This window comes from Protopterus annectens, chromosome 2.part0, assembly GCF_019279795.1.
Source record: "Protopterus annectens isolate FY-2018-M chromosome 2.part0, PAN1.0, whole genome shotgun sequence".
Lineage (NCBI taxonomy): Eukaryota > Metazoa > Chordata > Ceratodontiformes > Protopteridae > Protopterus > Protopterus annectens.
The window spans coordinates 1,937,365,985-1,937,391,055 of NC_056728.1; the positions used below are offsets into that span (position 1 = coordinate 1,937,365,985).

At 36.4% G+C, this 25,071-nt stretch overlaps 1 protein-coding gene across 1 annotated transcript in view; it reads left to right on the plus strand.

Annotated features, from left to right (window-relative positions):
- Window positions 1-25,071, plus strand: part of LOC122792903 (CUB and sushi domain-containing protein 1-like) — a 4,548,980-nt gene that overhangs the window by 296,419 nt on the left and 4,227,490 nt on the right. The window contains exons 7-8 of the mRNA XM_044060461.1: window positions 1,447-1,635; window positions 7,034-7,150. Coding sequence (XP_043916396.1) covers window positions 1,447-1,635; window positions 7,034-7,150 — 306 coding nt within the window. The remainder of the gene's footprint in view (window positions 1-1,446; window positions 1,636-7,033; window positions 7,151-25,071) is intronic.

Here is a 25,071-nt window from a genome sequence, read left to right on the forward strand (position 1 = left end):
ATTCTTATCTTTCTAGAGGGAGCAAGGGAGTTCAGGGTATTTAGGAAGATGTTATTGAAACTATTTACTGCTTCATCTATGAGGGATATGTTTAAGGAATGACCAGTCAGTGGAAGATAGAATAGTGTTGAATTGGGTAATGTTGAAGTTGGAAAGTTTTCAACAGTCTCTATAAAGACTAGGTTTTGTAGATTGGGAGGTGTATCTAAGGACAGAGCTGGGTAGGTGATCACTAAGCTGATCTGGTAAAGTAATGGGGTTGTGATAGAGGTTAGGAGTGTTGGTGAGTATCCAGTCAATGATGGAGCCAGAGGTTGGGTTTTTATGGAGTCGGGTGGGGGAAGTTATTAGTTGATGGTAACTGTGTAGATTTATACTGAATTGAGGGGAGTCAGTTTTAAGTCTGAATCAGTCTGGGATGACATCAGCTAGGATGATGATTTCATAGGGAATATTATGGGAGAACCAAGATAGGATTTTTTCTAGGATGGGCAGGTTGTTTCCAGGAGGGATATAGATGGAGGCGATAGCTAGTTTTTTGTGAGGGTTGAGTTGGCAGTTTAAGACTAAGAGTTCTGCTGGGTGGAAGCCAGGGAGGGTTGCAAACAAGGGTGAGAGGTTTAGGCTATTTGCATAAAGAATGGCTACACCCCCCCTTTTTTGGGATCTATCTGAGCGGTAGTTGTTATAGCCTGGAGGGAGAATTTTGTTGTTAGAGATATGAAGCTTAAGCCAAGTTTCAGATATGCAAAGGATGTGAGGGGTTTTGTGGGCTAGTCAGGCATGGAACTCAGCGATTTCTTTAGGTAGACTTTGAATATTTAGGGAGTAAATAGCTATGTGCTTGGATATAGTTGTGTTCAGTGTAAGAGACTGAGGATGGTCAGAGGAAGTACAGGAAGAGGGGAAGGTGGAGGATAGGGAAGATGGGTTTGTATTTTGAGAGGGGGAGGGGCCGGTGTTAGGGTGGATGTCACTAGATATGAGTAAGTTATTAGAGGGTAGAGAGAGTAAAATGATATATAAGTGCAGCTTGTATAGCTTGGGTTTAGAAAATAATAATAATAATAATAATAATAATAATAATAATAATAATAATAATAATAATAATAATATGCGTTCTATAATTTAATAACATTTTACAAAGGCATAACAAAAATATATCCATTGTATAAATACATTAAGGGACTTGAGAAGGACAGATGTTGTATGATAACATCAAACATTTGTTTAGAAGAATAGTTATACTTTGGCTTCAGGTCTTACCACACACCTAGATGTCATGTTATCATGCAACTGTCATCACTTCTACATAGCTTAAAGCTTACACATTTCTGATTGCATAATATATGATGTTAATTGTTAGTAGTTAGCTGTTAGTTATGATGGACTAAAAAAGTATAGCATGCTATCCATTATCTGACACTATTTGTTAATACTTTCTAGGTGTTATGCTTGAATCTGATTCCTGTCTGGATCCAGGGATTCCTGTAAATGGCCTCAGACATGGACATAATTTTGCCATCGGAGCTACAGTATCATTCAGCTGTGATCCTGGATATACTTTAAGTGATGAAGAACCTCTAGTTTGTGATAGAAATCATCAGTGGAACCATGCACTACCCAGTTGTGATGGTAAGCTAAGTAATTTTTAAGCATATTTAAGGGAACCCATTCATTTCAGTCTCATCTTTGTTATTTTGTTTAGTAATGTTTTTGTGTTGCAAAATATTTTACATAAAATCAAAACAAACAATAAATGAAATGAATAAATAAATGAGAATACGTTTGTAAATGCGTTGTATTATATCCTAGATAAGTGTAACATATTCAACTCTTGCATTAAAAATGTTAAAATTTTACTTTTGAATAGGAATAGAAAGTATTCATTTTAAAAAGGTTAGCTATAACAGATGCCATGCTATCTCTAGCTCGTTCGCCTTTTTTAAGATGTTTCTGTTGGTCAGGCTAAACAAATTTTCTAGATTTTCTAAACATAACAACATGTATGCATATAAGCATCTATGATCACCAATATAATATTCTGTTTTTATTTCACTCTGGCATAGTGCAGTAACTTGACAAATATTCAGGTTTTGCAACAACTAGGTGTAAAATGCAACACTGTTATCTGGAAAGTTTGTATTTCCAAGTAATAAGCTTGTTTCCCCATGCATTCTGTTGTTGTATGTTTGTATTTCGTGTTCGGTTTTCTTTCTCTTTTGGCATTACATGTTCTTAACCACTTTATGTGAGTAGATGTAGTAACTTTGCCTATTGAACACAGACCATTTGTTACTAATGTGAACATTCTGAGTATTAGAATCAATCACGGCATTTTTAAATGGACATACAATTTCTGATGATGCAGGAATGCATGTGTTGTGCTTTAAAATGTGGCATATATTAAGAAACAGTCCTTTTTTTAAAAACGTTTGTAAACATTATCTTCAGTGGCTGGTAGGTTGTCAGGCTAAAAGTGGGGGAATAGTTGAATAAAAAGAAAAAAGATGGATGCAAGAATTGAAAAAATGAACACGTTACTAATAAATGCAAGCTACACAAGGTGTAAACATTGACTTCAGGTGGTTTGGTCACTTTGTCTAATATGGATGTGACACCACAAGACCATGTAAAATGGGAAAAGGAGGTTGATGACAATGACTATAAGAAAAATACACTCTGTTTCTTGACTTTCCCCATCTTTATAGAACATGAAATCTAGCAAACAGCTAACCCAAATAATTAACCCCACCGCCATATTTTAAGATTACCAATGCCTGCAGATACAATAGGTTTCTGGCCTACTACATTCCCCACAACTGGAACAGACTTTGCACATCAAAGTACTTTCATTACTACTTTTAAAGCCAACCCTGCCAATTGGATGGGTAACCAAAAATGTTTGCTGGGTATATTAATGCAAATGATCTTCCATCCATAGTAAGTTAACCCACCATTTTCACAACACAGGCAATGTGACTAAGATTCTCAGAAATACCACATCCATAAGCTAGTATAATTCTGTGAGGAGTACATTAGTTAGAGGATTCATCAACACTGAAATGAAGAATGCACAATGTAAAAATAGTATTTAAAACTCTAGAAATCAAATAAATAAGAGTGCAGATGTTTAGGTCAATGAGGTGTTGGTCAAAGATGTGTAACCAAGGCATACATTTTTCAAGGCACGATCATTTTAGATGAGTTGGTTTATTTTTCTAACCAAGGCATACATTTTTAAGGCATGATAATTTTAGATTAATTGGTTTATTTTTCTAAGCATGGCATAAAATTTCTCATCTTGTACAAATATTTCAATTTAATAATGTTCCTTATTATGGTTATCTAGATCTTCTATAGCAGGGGAGATGTATGATTCTCATTGAATAAACAATACTTTTCATAGAACACTAAAATTAGACTTAGAATGTGTTTCTGGATTGGCCTCACAGTGTATGCTCATTAACTATAACAAGTACATTTGTTGTTGTTATCTACTAAAATAAGTAAATTTATTGCGTTAAATTTATGTCTTTCATAAGGTGTCATTACACCTATATTTTTCACCGTGTTTTTTGTCTTTCTGGGACTGCCACTGAAAATAAATTATATCATTTGGAGTGTCCTGGATAATAAATTAAAAATCATTGGAAAAATAAGTTATATGCTATCAGATTTAAAACAGAAACTGATTTTCAAAGAGGGACACAAACTTGGAGTATGCTCCCAGAAACAGTTTCTTCTGGATTTTGAAAAAAACTATTCAATCTGTGGAGTCCAGATTTCTAGAACATACACAGCTGTCATATAAGAAACTTCCAAACCTGACATTTTGCTGGTCTCATAAGCTGAATGGAATCTATTCACTTTTAGCAGAATCCCTTAGATTATTTTCTGCTCTGTTTTTGTATTGTGCTGCAAGGATTATCAACCCTGCGTTTAAGTCTGTTAACTTCCTTGAAACATAAAGGAATTAATTGTTTCCTATGTAAGAAACAAGGCCTAGTATCTATAACAGGCTAAAATATTTTCTTTGCTTATTCTGATGATTATATTCATTCCTACCTCAATCTAAACTGGAAATGCAACTGTACTCTTCAGCCCATACCTCTCAAGCTCTCCTCCCCCTTTACTCCTGGATAACCTTCTTACCTTCCTAACCTCGCTCTCAAATGTAGACTGTATATGTAACTAAACAGTAAAATCTAGCTATTATGCTATATGCCTGTCTTTTTCTCCTGAACAAAACTGTAATTGTTTTTTTTTTTCTTTTTTTGAATGCAACCTGTTGTTTGTAATGCAAACTGTCTTTGAAACTATTCGTGTAAGTAAACTTTGTGTTGTGGAGCTCTTCTCCCCAGGCCTCCACTTAAAATGGGCCCCCCAAGCCCAGTGGACCTCCCCCATCATCAAACTGGAATAGATAAATAATAAATGAATATAAGAGAGGGGAAAAACCATTTTACTTTGCAAAACTGTATCCTTTCTGGTCCAAACTTAGAAATCCATTGCTTGCCAGTCCCTTTGTAAATCTGTTTTGAAGTGGTAGTTACATACCTTCCTAAGCTTGGCATATATTGTGTTTGGCCAGTAACTAAATCAGTCAAACTGTAAGGCTCCCCTGCACAATTAATTTACTAGCCAACTGTCTAATCTGGAAATTATTCTGATTCCCATGGGGAAAATAGTGAGCACCTGATTGGTAGCAAATTGTCTCCATTTATGAGTTTACCTGCAAAAGCTCTACTTCAAGGTTGTAGTATCTGAATTCTTAAAGAACATAATACACCTTTTTTAAGCATATAACATAGTGTAATATTTTTGTTTTCACTCACTAATCCTAATTCATATATAATTTCTATGACAAAGGATATGGATTCTCTTCTGTTGTATTGAAGTTATCAAAGGAGATAGGTGGCTTTGTACATTTAATTTGAAGTATGTAACTTAGACCAACTGTTGTTTATGCACAGAGTGTTGTACATTCTTATTAGCATCTTTCCAAAATAGCAGTTAACAGAATATTGAGGTATAGAGTGAACTACATATGGCTACACTGTACAGCTGGAAGGCTGAAGTACGTAACTGCAGCAGCACTCAGCTTGATGCCACCTAGCATAGTGTTACTCATTGCTTGCTGGGAAAGGTAATTGCAAATTATGTTTGTATGTATTTATTTAGTGCAAGTGTAAGGGTTTGATGGTGCGAGACTGTAGAGATTTCTGCCAGATTTTGGGGTTTACTGGAAGACTTGGAGTGCACGACTTTATGCATGGATCAGAATAAAAAGCATTGCAAGACGTCCCTCAGCTGGTCAAGTATTTCCCGGGCAGAGAGTGAAGCCATATGTAGTTTATGCTTGTCAATCTTTTGAATAGTCACTGGTGTAAATATTTCAGACTCTTCTGCAATGAAAAGCCAGTCAAATTACATATTTTGATCTAAAGCTGGGAAACCAGAAAAAAAAAGGTGGGAAGCCAAAATAGGCATATTACCAGTACATATTTAGAAACCTAGAAAAAGTACACTGTTTACTGTGTTACCAGCTGTTGTGCCACAGCTGCAGTATAAGCGATGCATAGAAAACATCTGCATGGTAGCTTTCTCATGTCATAGAGTTATCCTAACTTCAGTAGAAAATTAACATTTCTAAATTTTATATCCAACATTTTTTTTTTTTTGCTGATAATATGCCGGTGTGTTTAAATGAATAACTTATTAACCATTTAGAAGTACTTTTAGATTAAGTATGATTCAGATACACCAACGAAAGATCAGGGTAACAATTAATAGAGAGGCAGACACAGATCAAGTACTGAAAGAGTGTTATATAAACCACTGATAAAGTGGAATGGAAAAATAAGCTTTATCAACACACACATATATCATTAACTGAGATTTATTGTTGTTCCCTATACATTTTCCTGAGTTTTTACAGTAGTCAATGGCTGTTGTGCTGAGAACTACTTTTGGATGTCATTATCTGTTAGTAGTGTATATTAGCCAGAAAAGAACACACATGATATCTCCCGGTACTGGTAATGTGCTGGTGAGCACCATGTGAAATACAGAGTTCTTGCATTTAGACTAAAGCAATGTACAGCAGTGCACTGACAAAAAATATTGACTATAGGTAATAAAAATAAAAACAAGCCTTTTTTGCAGGGTATATATTTTAAAAAAATTACAGTGTTCAATAATCTCTATGTATATAATTACTAATACAGGGTATTATGAGATGCCTGAATTATTAATAAGAATGACATCATGCTTCAGATCAGGTAGTACTCAGTGACAAACTATGAATTATAAAATTATGAAAAGTTTCAAGTATAGTGAATGGATGAACAAGAACAGTATATTTTTTCTGAAAATAAATTGGCATATATCTGTAAGTGTCAGAAAGCACTTTCCAGTTTGCTAAATGTGAATTGTTTAGATTCAAATGATGTCACACACACACACACACACACACACACACACACACACACACACACACACACACACACACACACACACACACACACACATACATACATACATACACACACAAAAATACACATGCACACACACACACACACACACACACACACACACACACACACACACACACACACACACAATTTGAGATATTGAGCAATATATATTCACTGGGTACAGCAATATAATACTCTAGGTGATAAAGAAGTAGAGCCTAAATGAACATGTAACAAAAAAATTGCTGCATACCACAGATAATCCGCAGTGGCCTACCACAGTGTATGATTAACACAGAAGTTTATACCTTGTCATCTATACCTAAGATGACAAGTGCAAGAAGAATTTATGAAACAGAATAGACCAGAGAATTCAAGTCTGCAGGATGTGCAGAATTCACTAGAGTAGCTGTTTAAAATGTTGCATCATATTGCTTTTTAAAAAGCACTATTTCATAGTCTGTGAAATCTGTGTGAAAATTAACTATGGAAGAAGGTATGTATAATTTTCTTACCATGAACAAATGGTTTCTGTTTTATTTTATTTTTTATAGCACTTTGTGGTGGTTATATTCATGGCAGAAGTGGAACAATGTTATCTCCTAGCTTTCCTGATTTTTACCCAAATTCATTAAATTGCACCTGGACAATTGAAGTATCTCATGGAAAAGGTAAGGAAGTTGTAACCTTAATGTTTAGTGATTTGCCATTTTTTTAAACTGTTTTAACAGAAATCATCAGAAAAATGAAACACATAGCTTTGGCCTGTCAAACTAGTAGGCTGATTTGCACTGCTGAGATATTAATTATACCACAAAAACTAATTTATTACATTATAATGTTTTAAAGCTAATGCATGGTACAAAAGTCATTAAGAAAGCTCTGTGTGTGTGTGTGTGTGTGTGTGTGTGTGTGTGTGTGTGTGTGTGTGTGTGTGTGTGTGTGTGTGTGTGTGAATGTGTGTGCGAGTGTGTGCCTGTAAATACATTATTACAGTATTGTCTATTGAAAAAGTTCAAATTAGTAGTCACATCAGCTATTTTTCATTTGTACAAGAAGTGGTCACTATTTTTAACAGTGAATTATTTAGTGAGTTTTTGATGCCCCTTTGAATGGAAGAATGCACATTAAAAATGAAAGAATGTTACTCTTTCTCTCTTTTTTTAACTTTGGGTTATCTTTACATTATACAACCAGTGCATGGTAGTAACATTGGTATCTCCATGCGTGGATGCAGTTTGTATCCATGTGCAGTTGCATCAAAGTCCTTGTTAATGTGGATACAAGCTGCTTCCATTTATAACATCATGTATCTGATACAAGATAAACCAGATTCAAGTCATCATCATTATCACACTTTATCTTGAAATTGAAGAGCTTAACTGTTCTGTTTACAGAGCCCAAAACTGCTTCCTGTTTTTCCAGCTCATTGTATTATTTCAAGTCCCCTTAAATGAAGGTGTCCTTGGTTCCAGAGATGTCATGTGCAGAAACCTTATGTCCACCCTGTGTTTAGGGTACAAACCAATTTAAGTTGTTGGATACATTTTGGGATGCAACTTCCAGATCTTCAGACATAAGCATGAATTAATGCATGATAAGCCGTGAATTATGTCCTGATAAGACAACACCAACATGCATTCTCATGTCCAGGGCACTTATGTCAAGTGCCTTTTCAACAACATATGATCTTCACATACAGTAATCTGCATCTTGGAGTGTATTAATGCTCCTAAAAAATGCACACATAAAAATGAATAGAAGATTGCATGTATTACTTTATAATCTGATGCTTAAAATCTAAACATTTACAATAAATTTACAAAAAAACAGATAGCAATAAAATACAGCAGTATAGTTTTGGAAATATACAGGTAATAAACAATGAAATGATCCCTATGTGATAATCAGAAATTCAGGAATCAATATCTTAAATTAATACATCTTCTCAGTTCACAATAGATTCTCCTGAAAAAAGGTAACTTCAGGACATTCTGAAATAGGGTCTCCATCTCACACACTGAAAATCAAGATGGTAGAATATGTTGTTGGACAGGGACAGGGACAGGGAGAGCATAAGAAAAACACTTCTTACCTGAATTTTCAAGACCAGACTCAGGAATGATTGCAGACTTACACCAGATGACTTGGTTTGTTTCATTGAGAAGTAGGGTGTAAATAACTGTTTTTTGCAGTTGGAGCCCAGATCATGTAGAACATGGAAGGTGTGCATCAATTTTACAGACACAATGAGATGTGACAGGCAGCCAGAATGGGCATCCAAAGACTGGTATAGTGTGGTCAGTTCTCAAAACTCCAGGCAACAGCCCAGCTGTAATATCTGAAGACTTGAGAAACCACCATTCTTAAGCTCCAGGAACACAACATATAAATAATCTAAGTGGGACAACCCTAGTTAAATTACCACTGTCAGTAGATGTAGACTTGGCAAACAGTGTGTGATCCAGGCTTTGTTCCCTTGATGGAAGTGAAATGTCTTAACATCTGTTGACACCTTGAGTAAAAGAATGAGCCTTTCACCAAGAACCAAGCCAAGGTCATGCACACATGAAACAAATTCTAATTGATTATCTTCAAAAATTACTAAGGGTAACAAGTGCATAAGATTAATTGAACAGTTGATAGCATGCAGTAACATACTTTCATTCTTGGTTGGGGTTAGTTTCACTCAGTTTGAACTTATCCAGTAAAGGATGGACACCAGGCCTTCTTTTATTGGGGTGAAATTTTGAACAAAGCTAGGAAAGCATAATAGATACAAATGGATACCATATAATAGATAAGAAATAGCCCTCCTTATAATGATCCCATTTTAATGCAACGTATATGCAGTTAGTAATGAAGAAGCCAAGCTAAAGGCCTTAGGAGAACTGTACTTTGGTTGCTAAACATCTGAAGGATTCATCCTATTAATACAGCCAGCTACATATGGGATAATCAAATAAAAACAGTATCTGTTATCCCTCAAAGTATATCCTCATGTGGTCAATCAGTAAATGTTGCAGAAAGCTTAAGAACTAAGACTGAATATTTTCTTTCATCTTTCTCTCCATTAGAAGATCATTCACCACTTATATGAGTGTAGTCTGTATGCTATGATCTAAAATCTGACTGACAAGGTCCAACAGATCATGAGACACTAAAAGCACATACAACTGGGAGCAGACAACCTTCTTATTAACCTGTCTGATAAAAACAAGCTTAGAAACAGGTTAAGAATAATTGTCCAAAACATGCTCAAATCCAAAGACAGTCTTTTGAGAACTAGCTACCACTTTTCTAAGGAGGGCTGGAAACTTTTTAGATTGAAAGGAGGAATGAACAATGTAAAAGATTAATGTCAGAGGGTCAAAAGACAGATGTTAATCAATCTCCTCTGCCTTTGGTCCAATGCCCAACAGGTCATGATTGACTTAATCAAACTCAGCCCAATACCAATGTTAGTTACCAGCTTGGACCCCGGATCATGGTGAGGCAGTGAACCCATGAAGACACTGCATCTGATCTTGGCAGTCCTTGCACCAAAGAATCATGGGTCCTCCCCACAATATTTAATCATTATATCAACCTCCTCTGTGGAAAAAATGCTACGTGGTGCCAGGCAGCCCAGGTTCTACAGACTGAAAGGGTGTAGCAGTATGTTTCACCATGGCCGCGATTTCATTAAAAAACAAAATCAACTTTCTTAGTAGACATTTTGTTAAACAGCATAATGTTCAACCAGAACAAGTCTGTATTTCAGCAGACATGTCCCCCGTTTTCATATATGCCCTAGTGCATGATCAAGCCCTGGTTTACCATGGGTCCTTGGCATGGAATGTGACTGATCCCGTGTGTTTATTAAAACATGATTATAAGCTATATTCAGCTCATTGAGATTGTTGGCATTGAAACTGGTGTAGAACATGTCAAAAACAGGAAAAAAAGCAGAGAACGTTTCTGTCATGTGATCTGTGTACTTGGCCATGACGCTAGGATGTAGGCAGTAGTAAGAAAGGCACAGCTTGAAGTTTAACAAATAATGGAAGGTACAGCAGACTGTTTCTACAACCAACTCACTGGTTTCTAATCCACGTTGGAAGAGATCATGTCCAATCTATGGCCAGATTTATGAGTGGCAATGGAAACAACTTAAATAAAGCCAAAACCCTCCATTAAACTGAAGAAATCCATGCCAAGATCATAGGTCTCATCTTCAACACAGGCTCATGAAATATATCACTCAGAAGATCTTCAAAATCCTGCTTAAAAGCTTCCAGATGACAAACTGGATGGTACACCAGCAGGAATTTGCAAATTCCTTCTGTAAGAAGCAACAGTTCAAAGGAGTTGGAATCACCAGTTCCTATTTTTGAAGCTTCAAGCCTGATGAAAAACAAATAGCCCCTCATCACCACTATGCCTAGCCAAATGCTCTGGGGCTGTGAGTTACCTTACAATCTGTAGGAGTGCAAGTGAGCGTGATTCTGAGTTTTCAGTTAACCAAGTTTCTGTACAAAAATAAAAGTTGACTAAACTGACCAAAATGGATCTCGACCAGCAGCAACAATGTAATCCACTATGAGTAGAGATGACTTTAGCACAAATCCAGATCAAAACAAGCACTGGGACAATCAAGCTTGTCTACATCCCATATCTGCTACTGGCACTCTGGGTCTTCAGGATTAAAGTCAGAACAACATAAGATGGTCACATGTAAAAAAAATGGCATGAGATGCTGCCTTACTACATTAAGGAAATAAGAATGAAAGAAGCTGATTGAATCTCAGCAGCAAGTAGTAGGTAGTAGGTATGTGAGTCAGTTTCCAGTGCAGACCCATGCACACAATAACAAACAGCTTGTACAGTTGTTTCATCACAAGTGTTACACAGCACCTCACAGAATCTGCTCTAATGCCTACACTCTGAGTGCTCATCTTGCTGATTTCCAGGCCACGCTGGCCTTAGGCCAACCAACTCTGCCAAACACCAGTAGACTGGGTGATTCAAATGATTTGGGTTGCAACCATTGTTTGTGATTTCAGTTTTTCCGGGTTAGGGGTCGCCACAGCGGAACTCCGGTCCACTAATGATTGGCAGTAGATTTTTAAGTACTGGCTTGCCGGGCCTAACGCACAACCTTCAGCGAAGGAACGCGCATTCACGCAAGTCGTGACACAGAAGACACTCTAACTGAGAATTGACCGGGCAACGTCTAACTGTGAGGCGACAATGATCTCAGAAAATCTCAAAGAAATGTTATGCCATGCAAATGTAATTAGCTGTATAGTAGATATAGATTTGAGGGTGTTTGGGTTGATTTGTTTCAGTGGTCGCACCAACACATATTTCAATAAAAATACTTAAATGGAAAATAATTCTATCAAGTGTGTACACCCACACACGGGTTCCCTTCAGATGATCGAAGTTTTAAAACTTTGAACGTTCTGAACGGAGATCTCCATACAGTGCAGAATGAGAAATTTTCCCTTTTCCTTGCTGTAGTGCAATCTCAGAGTTGGAATATTTAAATAGCAAGGGGTGTGAGGGGTGCAGGGGGGCTTCCTCCCTGAAAAAATGTCCAGGAAAACTTTGTTTTGTTTTTATTTCAGGTGTTTGAAGTTTTGAAAGTTTTGAAACTTGATCAGCCATATGAAATTTGAAATTTTAAAACATCGATCATCTGAACGCACACACACACACACACACACACACACACACACACACACACACACACACACACACACACACACACACACACACACAAACACACACACACGCTTTAGAACTGCAAGAAACCATCATTTTCATCTGTCCCCACCATAAGATATAATCAGTTGTCATGCTAAATAATAAACTAATAAACTGTTCCAGCTACATTCAGGTTCACTTTTATTATTGCATATACATTTCCAAGCTGAGACTGCAATTAGTCTGGGCTGAGCTTGTAATCGGTCACTGTTTGATCACAGTTCTACTGCAGTAAACAAATTTAAATAAATAAATAAATTGCATTTCCCAACACCATTATATGTGAAGATGAAAAGGTCTACCTAGTAGAGAGTAATTAATTTATTTCTTTAATCTCTTGATCATTTGAATCCCATTGAGTGCATGACAGACAGAAAGACAGGCAGGACACACACACACACACACACACACACACACACACACACACACACACACACACACACACACACACAGATATACACATACATGATTACTTTTTAAAGGTGGGATACCAGCAACATTTTATAACAGCAGATCTTCACAAATATCATATTCATCTCCCACAATATAATGTCAGCTGAGTTCTTATACGTTTTATGGGCACAATCATATTATATATTTTCTCCAGTTAAATTTTTGTATTTCAGAAGCAGGTTTTATATGCGTAATTTAAACAAAGGCCATGATTTCAGCTCTACAATGTTCAGCATTTGAAACATTAAATTAAGTCTACTGTGGAACAAAAACTGATATATTTGTTTTGCTTGGTGCCTTATCAAATGGCCCAGTTCTGTTTTAAGACATTGCAACATTTCATTAAAACATTTCATTTGCAAGAAAAATACAGCATATTTAAAATAAATGAATAAGTGATAAGCAGGAATTACTTGAGTTCTGAGTTCAAGTATTGCTAGTCATTTGAAGATGCTGATATAATTTTAGCGGCATTATGTATGAACTTAATAACAACAGAGTGAGGAAGTTACTTTTAGTGCCTATAGATAACTGAATCCATTGCAACTGGCTACTCACCAGACTGTGTGGGGAATAACATATTTTCATTGGAGACTGCATATGGAAGATGACAATTTTTCCAAGATACTGCTGTTTCAGATGCAGTAAATTGAGTTCACAGTTGGAAAAGATGCACAGACTCATGTCTGGTAGATATATCCAGAATGACACCCCCCCACACACACACACACAGAAAAACATGCTTGGCACACTTTTACTACTATATGTCAAATGTCCCTTCAACTAATCTGTTGTGATACAGTCTGCATTGATAAATTTAGCCAACGCTTACTATATAAGCTTTATATAGCAAATAACAGTAGTAATACACAGTAAAAGTATACAGACTACATATATGAACAAAACATAATATGCACGTCCTTACATATAAAATTCATGTTTATTGCTTATTTATTTACCTTGATTTTGTTTATTCACACAAATGTTCAAGAATTTCATTTTAACTACCGAAGTCTTGCTCAGAACACAACAACCACATTTTCAACTGCTCACCCATGTCTACACCCCTGGGAGTAGTAATATCTGTAAAATTAAATGTACTTTCATTTGTAATCAAAATAAGTGCAAGGAAACTTCATATTTAAAGTACCTGACTTGTTTGGTACTAGTTTTACAGATCATGGTCCTATTTTTGGCCTAAAATATGACGTCTTTATTTTCTATTAGCAAAATCAGTGGTGTTCCCCATTTGCAGGAAGTTATAGACACCATTGGTCATTCACAAAGTAATGCATACTGCAGGATATATTTCTGACTGCAGACTTTCTCTGTCTTGCTAGCCGTTTTTTGGCAGTTGACATGCTGTGTATTTTGTCCAGGAAATAAACAGCTATGTTTTATTCTTAATTCATGCCTTCTGTAGATGGAAAAAAAACATGTATGCATGAAAAGGAACTTAGCGACAAAATTCCATCCAAAAAGTGTCTTTTAATCAGCTCAGCTCAAGGTGCTTGACAGTTTGGGTGTGTGGAAGGGGTCCTGACATTTTGGGAGGTGGTTTGCCATTATATCCTTGTCAGTACATAACCCATTTGGCTAAAGCTACTGCAACAGTGATCAAGCACCTTGAGCTGAGCTGACTAAAAGACAAGTTTGGACATGTCCTTCAGAGCTTTACTGCCACCTAAGAATATGCGCTGTGAGGTACTTGGCAATCAACAGTCATCTTTTGGTTTCTTTTGCAGGGCAATTAAGTTCCTTTTATGGGAAAAAAAATCTTCTTTTCTGTTAAATTTTCTTAAATTTACTGAGGTTTTATTACTTTCATCTTCAGGAAGGTTACTCTAAATCTAGGTGTGTTATATTTTAATGGACTGTCTTAAGACTGTAACACTTTTAAATGGGGCACTCATTCTTTTCTGTCAGTTTAAAAGTAGTGTTAGCCAAATGAAAACATGTCCTGTAAAGAAATTGTGTTCATTTTATCTTGGTATGGGTGGCATAGATTTTGAAAGTTCTTTTTACTTTGTTTTTTTTTTCTTATTTTTTTTCTGTTCAAAAGAAGTAACTTTTGGAGACTGGTAGTTTTACCAGCATTTGCTGCTTGTATTCCCTGGGAAAGAGGTGCTACTTTTGGCTTGACCAAAGAACAGCTACCAGTTCCATAGTTGGTTCTTCTACCAGCCACAAAAATAAAATGGTAAGCAAACAACCTTTGCCACCAGAACAGGCAAGTCATTTGCATCAGTGACAGGTGTGTGACTCTTCTGCGGCTAATTGTTGTACCTTAGACCACTCATCTTTTACCGCTGGCCCTCTGGTGTAGCACCTACAGCCACTATGGATTGGGAGTTAGCCACATTATCTGTTGGAGTCCCATCAGTGGGCAAAGGACAGCAACTCTTGTCAGTCCTGGGAGTGGGAACAGGGAACGTTGCCCTTTTGAGCCAGAATGCTGTGCCTATCCCTGGAAAAGCAACTGCTGCCAATAGTAACATAGCTGGCCCAATTTTAGCTGTCAAAAAGAAACAGAAAACCAAGCATATATGTATTCCTTCTCAAATTTCTTTAGACTGGAGTAGTTTACTGGGATTGGGTCAGGGATTAATTCAGGCTATTGATCCTTCTTATAAAGTAGATTCCCAGTTAAAGAAAGAGGGATCACCATTTCTCTGAAGAAATTCAAGATCCTGAATGGTAAGATCCAGGGATGTATTTAGGTTTATTTTTTTCTTCAGATTTCTGATTTAGACTCAGAGGAGAGCTCAGTTTATCCCAGGGAGAATCAGAAACTGAGCTCTCCTCAGTGTTCTTCCACTCTCCTTTCTTTTCCTCTGAGACCATTGTTAGAATGTGCCAGTGTTTTCAGTGGAAGAACAGTGAGGTTTTTCACTCCCTCAGAAAACACTATGAGTAGTTAAAGAATTATTTCCCAGAACCTATACCCATTCCTTCTTTTCTTTATTTTTTAACAAGAAACATCTTTATTAAATTATCACTTATGACATAGGCAATCATACATTTACATAAATGAAAACAAACCGTATTGACACAATCCCATTTGCAAACATTTTATATCACAAGTCATATTGACATAATTCTAGCTGCAAACATTATACATCACTTATAATGTACCCAATCATTGTCAACTTCAGAGGAAGTGTGTGTGTGTATATATGTGTGTGTGTGTGTGTGTGTGTGTGTGTGTGTGTGTGTGTGTGTGTGTGTGTGTGTATGTTATTGCCTGCTATTTTCCTGTCAGCCATATGCTCTTAAAAAGGCAGATAGCATGTATTAAAATCCTCCATCTTTTTAATTTGTATACACTATTCCCAAACCTGACCAAGCAATTATAGCTGTAGTTTATCCCACTATTGCTAAGCACTTAGATAACTGTAATCCTACTTATTCTGGTAAGGATGGTAAATTATTGTTAGGTTTGTGAAAAACCTATATGCTTCTGCAGCTTTGGATTTCAGAACTTTGAATTATCAGGTTCATATATTGAAGTTTGTTCTCACAAAATTGTGAAAGTACGAGGAATGTTTTATTTCCAGTTTCTTCTTGTGAGGAAAAATCTGTTTTAAATAACTTTGTTTTTTCTTTTGTATGGGTCATTCACTACTCATTGTTTGAAGTGTGTGTGTGTGTGTGTGTGTGTGTGTGTGTGTGTGTGTGTGTGTGTGTGTGTGTGTGTGTGTGTGTGTGTGTGTGTGCGTGTGTGTGTGTGTGTGTGTGTGTGTGTGTGTGTGTGTGTGTGTGTGTGTGTGTGTGTGTGTGTGTGTATATGTGTGAGACTCTGCTGATACCTCTTTCAGGGCTATAGCCACTGGTACAGTTTTATGGAAGTTTCCAAGTCTGCCTTCTCAAAACCTTTCAGATGATGTTAGAAATGAGATTTTAAATTCTCCTTTGGATAAAGATTTAGTGTGTTGCTCTTCTGCTGCAAAGATGATCAAAAAGTGTTATGAAAAGCGCAAGCTGATCCAAGGAGTCACTAAGATTTTTCAGCTCTCCTTTTACAAATTGTCCAAGGGATTTTATTTCATGTCTTCTATTTTGACAGGAAACAGAATAAACAGTCTCAACAGAATTTAGGTAAACAGACATTTAAGAAGGAATGGCAAGGGAGTTCTGAAAAGAAGTCTCTGACCTCCAAAAAACAAGTACACTATGATATGTCTGAATAACTATGCAATAAACCTTATGACCCACTCCCTTCCTGGCCCCCTGTTCCTTCCTGAAAAGTCTTAATCTCCATTTTTTCTCTTTTGCAACAGATTGCTTCAGACTATTAATTGGAATGAGGTAGATTTAAGGTATGAAAGTGAGATACACAGGAAACAAACCATTGCTAATAAGTATCTTAATTTCAGCAGCAGTCACCCCTTTTTTATGAAAAAGAATATTCCTAGAGGCCAATTTATTAGGACCTCTAGGATGACTACTAGTGTTGTGAAGTTTAAGGAAGAATTGCAGTTTATTATATCAATGTTTGTGGAAAGGGCTTACCACAAAGATGGGTCATTAAAAACAGCAGAAGAAATTAAGTTAAGGAGAGATGTTGATTTCCCCTCTACTTATTAAACAATTGAATGTTAATAATAATCCATCTAGTACCACAGAACATTTTGTGGCTTGCTGTTTAGCTATGATAGTAGATAACTTTGATATTTGTTCTATCATTAGAAAAAAATGGAGACTAATAGAAGGAAATAGGGAATTGGTGAGCGTGATTGGTGCCTCCCCTAATTTTGTTTATAAAAATAAATTTAATATTAAGAAATTGTTAAATAATAACACTAGTAAAATTTATTTAAATACAGTGTCAAACAGAAATAAAGGTATGCATAAATGTGGATGTTGTTCCAGTTGTAGATGCATACTTGAAGGACCATTTGTGAATTCAAAACATCTAGATATGCCTTTATCCATCTCTCAGGTGTACAGTTGCAAAAAGTAATAATTTATATAGCAGTATGCTTGACATGTGAATGTTTCTATATTTGAATGACTGAAAGAAGTTTACAAAAGAGAGTGCGGGACCATCTATATTCCATAAAGAAAAAGACACTAACAATGCCCATTATAAAATTAATTCAGTTTGTAGTTATAAAAAAATTGTATTTGCAGTATTAGAACGGGTCCCAAAAGACCTTAGAGGGGGAGAGTACAGTAATAAAATAGAGCTAAGGGAAACCTTATGGCAAATATAAATGGGGCCAGCACCTTTCCTCGATTAAATTACTCTAAATATTAAATGTTTTCTCAAAGACAGGAGATTAAAAGTACAAAAATAACATTTTTACATGTTTCTGGTGGTTTCTTTTTATTTTATTGTTTTTCATTTTTTATTCTGTAGATGTTTCTTGAATTATGGTGGTGCTCTAAATGTTTAATTGATTGATTGATCATTGTGGGTGTAATTGGATTAGATTTTAAAATTTATATGTGTTTTTTCACTTTGTAGTCAGTTCTGAAGAAGTCTACATCAGACGAATGCAAATAAACTTTTTTTTACACTACTTCATAGGTATTGCTTTTCATTACAGTGACAGCTTTTTGAGCTTGCCTTGGTGGATTTTTTTTTTGAGTGTACTTTCCACCTATTCATGTTTGGTATGATTTATTTGGATTAGACTTTGTTTCCATATATAGACTCCCCTTTTCCTTGAGCCTCAGGTGCTTCCTTAGCCATCTCCCTCAAACTTTGTAATGTAGGGTCCGCAAGTTGAGCCTGTCTAACCTCTACATTTTTGACCCTCGAAAGCTACCCTTCCATAGAATGCTTAGTAAGTTCCAATAGCAATACCTCAGTCTCACTCTGGGTACTATCACTTACCACCATCCTTACAGTCACAGTGTCCAAGTGAACATCAGTACCTCCTAGCAGCTGTGACTCACTTTCAGATGTACTGCTACAGGATAGTTTATTTTCTGAAATAACCACCACACCAGTCGTATCTTCATGTATGATATCTGTCTAGGTCTCCCCCAGGCTACTAGACCTACATGCCTGTCTCCAAGCCTGACTATGTGTAACTGCATGCACACAAGTCACTGCATCATCAAAGGCATTCCCTATCAGGACATCTGCAGGAATATCTTCAAACACACCTACCTGCTTGCTTCCTGTTCCACTCTTCCAGACAAATGAACCCAAGCCAAAGGTATTTGAAATGGGATACCTCCCATAGCTCTGACTGCAGTGGACTTTCCAAGCAAGTACTCCTCTTCTTTAACCACTATAGGCCTTATAAGGATTATAACAGAAGCTGTGTCTTTCTTAGTAGTAACCTGTTTACCATCTAATAAGTTAGGATATAAAGTTTTCTGATAGATTGGCACCATTTGGAGTTAGAGAGGTATTGGGGCATTGTCTCCAAACAGCTTACCACTGGCAGTTTATCATAACCACTTGCTGGCTCCCTCACCTTTTGTTTCTCACCTTGCCTCGATAGACATTTGACTGCTATGGGGCCTGTCTGGTTACATTTGAAACATCATTTTAAAACCTAACCCTGTACTTGGACTGGTAGTTTCCCCTGCAGCATTGGGTATCCTTTTCTTATAAATTGATGCTCTGCCTGCTAAGTTGAGATCCTCTTTTCTCCCCAACGTCTCCACAGAGTTACACTTGCTGTCTGCTAACCAGATTCTCATGTCATCAGGGAAAGTACTGAAGGCTTATTCCCTTACCAAAACGTCTGCCAGTCACTCAAAAGTGGTGATACTCAGTTCTCCATCTGTGAAAGAAACTGCTTAAATCAGCAATATAATCAAGTACACTTTCATCTACCATGCTTCTGGGTTCACAAAACTTTTTCCTATAAGTTTCAGGTGTTAGTTTAAAACAATCTACAGGACAGTTCATAGCTTTAACATAATTCAAACAATCTACATCAGACAATTTTGACATGGCCTGACCAGCTTTACCATGGAGTAAAGGAATCAGGAGCTGAACCCAGAGCTGATGGTCAACCTCATACTGTCTACATACCCTCTCAAATATACGAATAAAACTATGAACTTCATCCACATCCCTGTATTGAGGAAAAAGCTTACTGACCTTTACAGATTCAGGGGTACAGTTATTCCCTTCTCCATTACTGCCATGACCCTCTCAAAAGATAAGAAGCTCTACTTCAAGCCAGAGCTGTCTGTTGTTTTCCTCAGTTTCTAAATGTTTGACCTCTAGTTGTTGGGCTTCCAGGTGCAGTCTCTCTACTGATTCCATGTCAAGATGTTTGGCCTCCAGTTCATATTGATGCTGTTTTTCCTCAGCCTCCAGTTAATATCAGTGCTGCTTCTCCCTTTCTTCAGCCTCCAGATCATATTGGCGCTGCTTCTTCTTGGCCTTTAGATGTCATATTCTCTCCTCAGCCTTCAGGTGCAATCTCTCTAACCGCAAATGGAGTCTCATGTCCTCTGAAGAAAATGTGGACTGTCCTGTCTTGGCAGGCTGCACATCCCCAATACCAAACTGGATATCCTCCAAACGGCTGGCCTGACCTGCAGCTGCAACTAAGGCTGAGATCATTTCTTCCTTAGTCAGGTTTGCAAGCACCAGTCCTCTGTATTAACACTCCTTGGACAACTTGTTCTTTGTCAACTTACTGTAGTCTTCTGCTGGCATCTTTGCCTGTTAACTTTGACTAACTAACTACAAATAAATAAAACTGTGGCGAAGTGAGATGTATGTTTACTTTGTGGCTGTCAAGAGTGCACACCCTGGTGACAACTACCTACAGGCTACTGAAGTCCAATTAAAAATCCCACCGCTGCCACCAGTTGATGTGATGTCCAGATGATGTCCCACTCAAGTGTCACCAAATAAAGTGACATTGCCCACTATACTGGGTCAGTAAAAAAGGAGCTTCTATCCTCACTACTGACTCCAATATGAGACTTTCACTTAAACAGGAGCAGTATTTCACAATTTTCCCCTAAGAGCACAACAGAAACACACTCTATAGTCTGAGACTAGACTGTATACTTCCGTCTACTCCCAATTTAACTCCTACTTACACACTTCAGAGAAATATGTCCCAGTTTAAGACCTCTGATATACCCACCCTTAAATTAAATCTCACATATCCAAACACTTCTGGGAAAGCATGACACCGATTTCCAGCTGAGTCCCTTCCCCAAAATAATATGATAATGCTGCCACCAATCAGAGTGTCTTCATGGCCTTCTAAATGGATGTCCAGTTATGAAAATTAAATATTGAAACAAATAGTAAAAAATGACCTAAGCAGCCAGGCTTTCAGAGTGGACCTGGGAATTAACAAATCAAGTATAAGCACTCTCAAATCACTAAAGCAAAACACTGATTGACCAGCCACAATGTAAGTTAATAAAAATATGTAATATTGAGCAAAATGATTAAAAATATTAAACAGTAATTTCCAATAAACAAACAGAGCTAAATCACCAGGAAAATGAAATCAATACTGAGGGATAGAAATCCAACATTTAGAAAATCTCTAACTAATCTAACTGATTAGTTATAATTTTCCTATCTGACTAAAGAACACTGTCCCTGATCTAAACGAAATTACTACAAGAAAGCAAAGGCAGGTTTACAGTTCACGAGTCCTTTTGGGTATCCACTACACAGTACATTTGTCACTGGCTGTTAACTAATATGTGAAAAATGACTTCTGTAACTGACAACTGACAGTTAACATTCTTCAGCTGGCTCTTTTACAGACTAGCCTAACTGTCACAACTATTCTGGATCTAATTTTCTTTTCTTATTTTAAAAATCAACCCACAGCTGTTTTCTAAAAGTTTCTTCCTGTCTTTCAGCTTCTAACAGCAATGCATAGCAACTGTCAACACTCTAATCGTATCATCTGCAGATCAGCAGAATCTGAGACAGTTTGCCATTAGAATCTTTTATTACAAAAACTACAAAACAAACAAAACAAACTAGAAAACAAGAAAGCTGTAAATGATAATGCATATTAACAGCCTCAAACTAAAAATATATATATATATATATATAAGTATTTATTAATAGAAATAAAACAAATGAATAAGCACTTTCATTTTGATACATACAAAACTTCATCATTTGTTTACTGGGGTAGTGCATGGATCAGTATTGACCAATTTCAGGCCTAGCCCTTGAGAAATACAAACTATTTCTCAAACAATAAATAAGAAGAATTGTAAGCAATAACAGAAAAGTTCAGATGAATTACATAGACAAAAAGCTGTATATTCATTCCAGAGTACAAGCACAGTGCAATTTAAAAGGAATGACTGAAAGTATGTGTAGGAGATTTGTTCATTTGTTTGTCTCCAGAGTGACTATGATTAGTACATTACTGTTATAATCAGTATTTAGATAATACATAGATTAATAAACATAATTTGTGCAGCTGTATATTTTTAGTTAAAAATGTTAGTAAGGATGCTACCTTTGATGTCAGCCAAGGAAGATTAACAAAGAACAAGCCATCATCTTCTTTTAAGCAGAGCTCATTAGAAATAGAACAAATTCAAGATCTTAAACAATACAACTGCACAAATATACATTTAATTCAGTTATTACCTAACCCCATTTTCTTAGCCAAGCCATGTTATACTCATGTTTAATTACTAAACTTGCATGCAACAAGCCAGTGAAACTACTAAATCTGTGACAAGATACAGAGAGCATATCAAGTGAAATTAATAACTTCTGGCCATGTGACATTTAATTGAATCATAGTTAAGGTAAAACCAGCAATGGTAGCCCATCTGTTTACTGGAAATAGCTCTTTGGTTATTAAATAACAGTATGATTTACTGAAAGAATAACAGCTAATTTAATTTATCATAATACAACAATACATTCAGTAGTGCAATTAAAAGTCAGATACCTTCAAATCCATTTGAATTTCTTTATCAAGGCAATTTCCCAAATTTATTGATTGGTGCTAAAGACTCAATATCATTAGTAACATTACAAAGAAAAAAAATAGAGACTGCTAATATAATAGCTGTAACAGTTTCATCGGGAATTAGTAGTCTGCATAGCGTATTTAAGTTCAAAAATTTTTAAAATAATAACGATCTCAATAAATGGTAAGGTTACTTACAGACTGATGCAAAAGAAGTAAATTGACAAGTAAATGATCAGTTGACTACCATATTAATTCTGTCAAAAAAGTTAAGATCTAGTGATTAGACTGACCATATTTATTAGGTTACCCAAATGCCATCATGGATATTTTCATTCTCATAGACAATGCAGTTATGGCAAACATTCATTAACTCATTTACATACAGTTTTCATCTTTTTTCACAACTACATACTAATGGTCAGGTTTCAAGCTGTAAGTATATCTGCTAATCTACAGCAGCAAAACTTCTCAGAGATGTAAAAAAGTCATTACTATAAACCTACACTAAAAATAACAAATTATGTATATGATAGTAATTTGAAGTGAAAAAAATGTGGTCATATAGTTTCAAAAATATATTATTGGACATTATCTACACATCATATCAAAAATGCTAACTGTGATTATAAATATGCATTGTTTTTCCAACAAGGTCTCTGCAGTGAGAAATTTTACTTTTCGCTTTTTTGAAGCTTCAGGCTTGGTTGGAAATAAGTTGCAAATTTTATTTATTTATTTATATTTATTTTAAATGTGTTTACCGAGAGAGTCTGACAGGGCATATTGCCCTTTTTCAGCAGAGGCCCAGGAAGAAAGGCTCCATTGTTAGTACAATTTTTGTTAGTATTTTTTTTTATTTTACATTGCAAGAAAGACAGAAACAAAAATTTATACAGGTTACAATATCAAAAAGCGGTATGATTGGTCCAGTGTAAAGACAAGACCAATTACATTGGATACATTACATCTGAAAGACAGTTCTTGTTATACTATAAAATAAATAAATGTATGCCTGGAAGTGTGGGGTAGTTTGCTTCACTTAAAAAAAAAATCATGAAAGTTTTAGTTTGCTTTTTCACTTGCAGTTTAGTAGCTGACTCAGTAAGTAGAGCTGTGATTGGCTGAAATAGTCATTGTTGGATAATTATATGTCTTCACACCAGCACAGAGTGCATATTTATCTCATTGTAAATCAATAATAAAAGTATCACTCATGCCACAAAATAACTAACTAAATAAATAAATAAAAATACTCCAAAGGTTTCTGCTCATATTAAAAAATACTACCACTTTAAATCACAACTTTAATGAAAAGGTTTAACACCTTTCTTTGTCTGTCATAAAACTTCTTCAGAACACAAGTCTCATCTACAGATTTTGCAGGGATTTTTGATGTATACAGAACAAAAAAGGAAATTGTGATCCCACTGCATCCTGACGACATCTGAATTATTTCATGGGAATCAAAATACATTGCCTGCAGTGATTTAAACTATGACAGCAGTTAGTTGTGCTGTTACATACATGTGTTTAAAATACCAGTGTAATTTCTTCTAAATGCTTGCAAATGAGCTTTCAGTATGCCTTTTCACTCTGTACATGGATTGCCTGCTGCAAAACATTGATCATCTTCCTTCTGGTTATGTGCGGTTATGTTACAGTCTCATACAAGGATGATTCATCTGGATGTGCACCTTGCATATAAGGATGACTCATCTGGGTGTGCACCTTGCATGCAAAGATGACTCATCTGGGAATGCACCTTGCTTACAAGGATGACTCATCTGGATGTGCACCTTGCATATAAAGATGACTCATCTGGATGTGTCTCTTGCATACAAGGATGACTCATCTGGATGTGCACCATGCACATAAGGATGTCTCACCTGGATGTTTACCTTGCATATAAGGATGACTCATCTGGGGGTGCGCCATGCATATAAAAAATTAGTCATCTGGGTGTGCTCCTTACATACAAGGATGACTCATCTGGGTATGCACCTTGATTAATCATCTGGATGTGCACCTTGCATATAAGGATGACTCATCTGTGTGTGCACCTTGCTTACAAGGATGACTCATCTGGATCTGCACCTTGCATATAAAGATGACTCATCTGGATGTGAACCTTGCCTACAAGGATGACTCATCTGGATGTGTACCTTGCATATAAGGATGACTCATCTGGGTGTGCACCTTGCTTACAAGGATGACTCATCTGGATCTGCACCTTGCATATAAAGATGACTCATCTGGATGTGCACCTTGTATATAAAGATGACTCATCTGGATGTGAACCTTGCCTACAAGGATGACTCATCTGGATGTGCACCTTGCATATAAGGGTGACTCACCTGGATGTGCACCTTCCATATAAAGATGACTCATCTGGGGGGTGCACCATGCATATAAAGATGACTCATCTGGGTGTGCACCTTGTATATAAAGATGACTCATCTGGATGTGAACCTTGCCTACAAGGATGACTC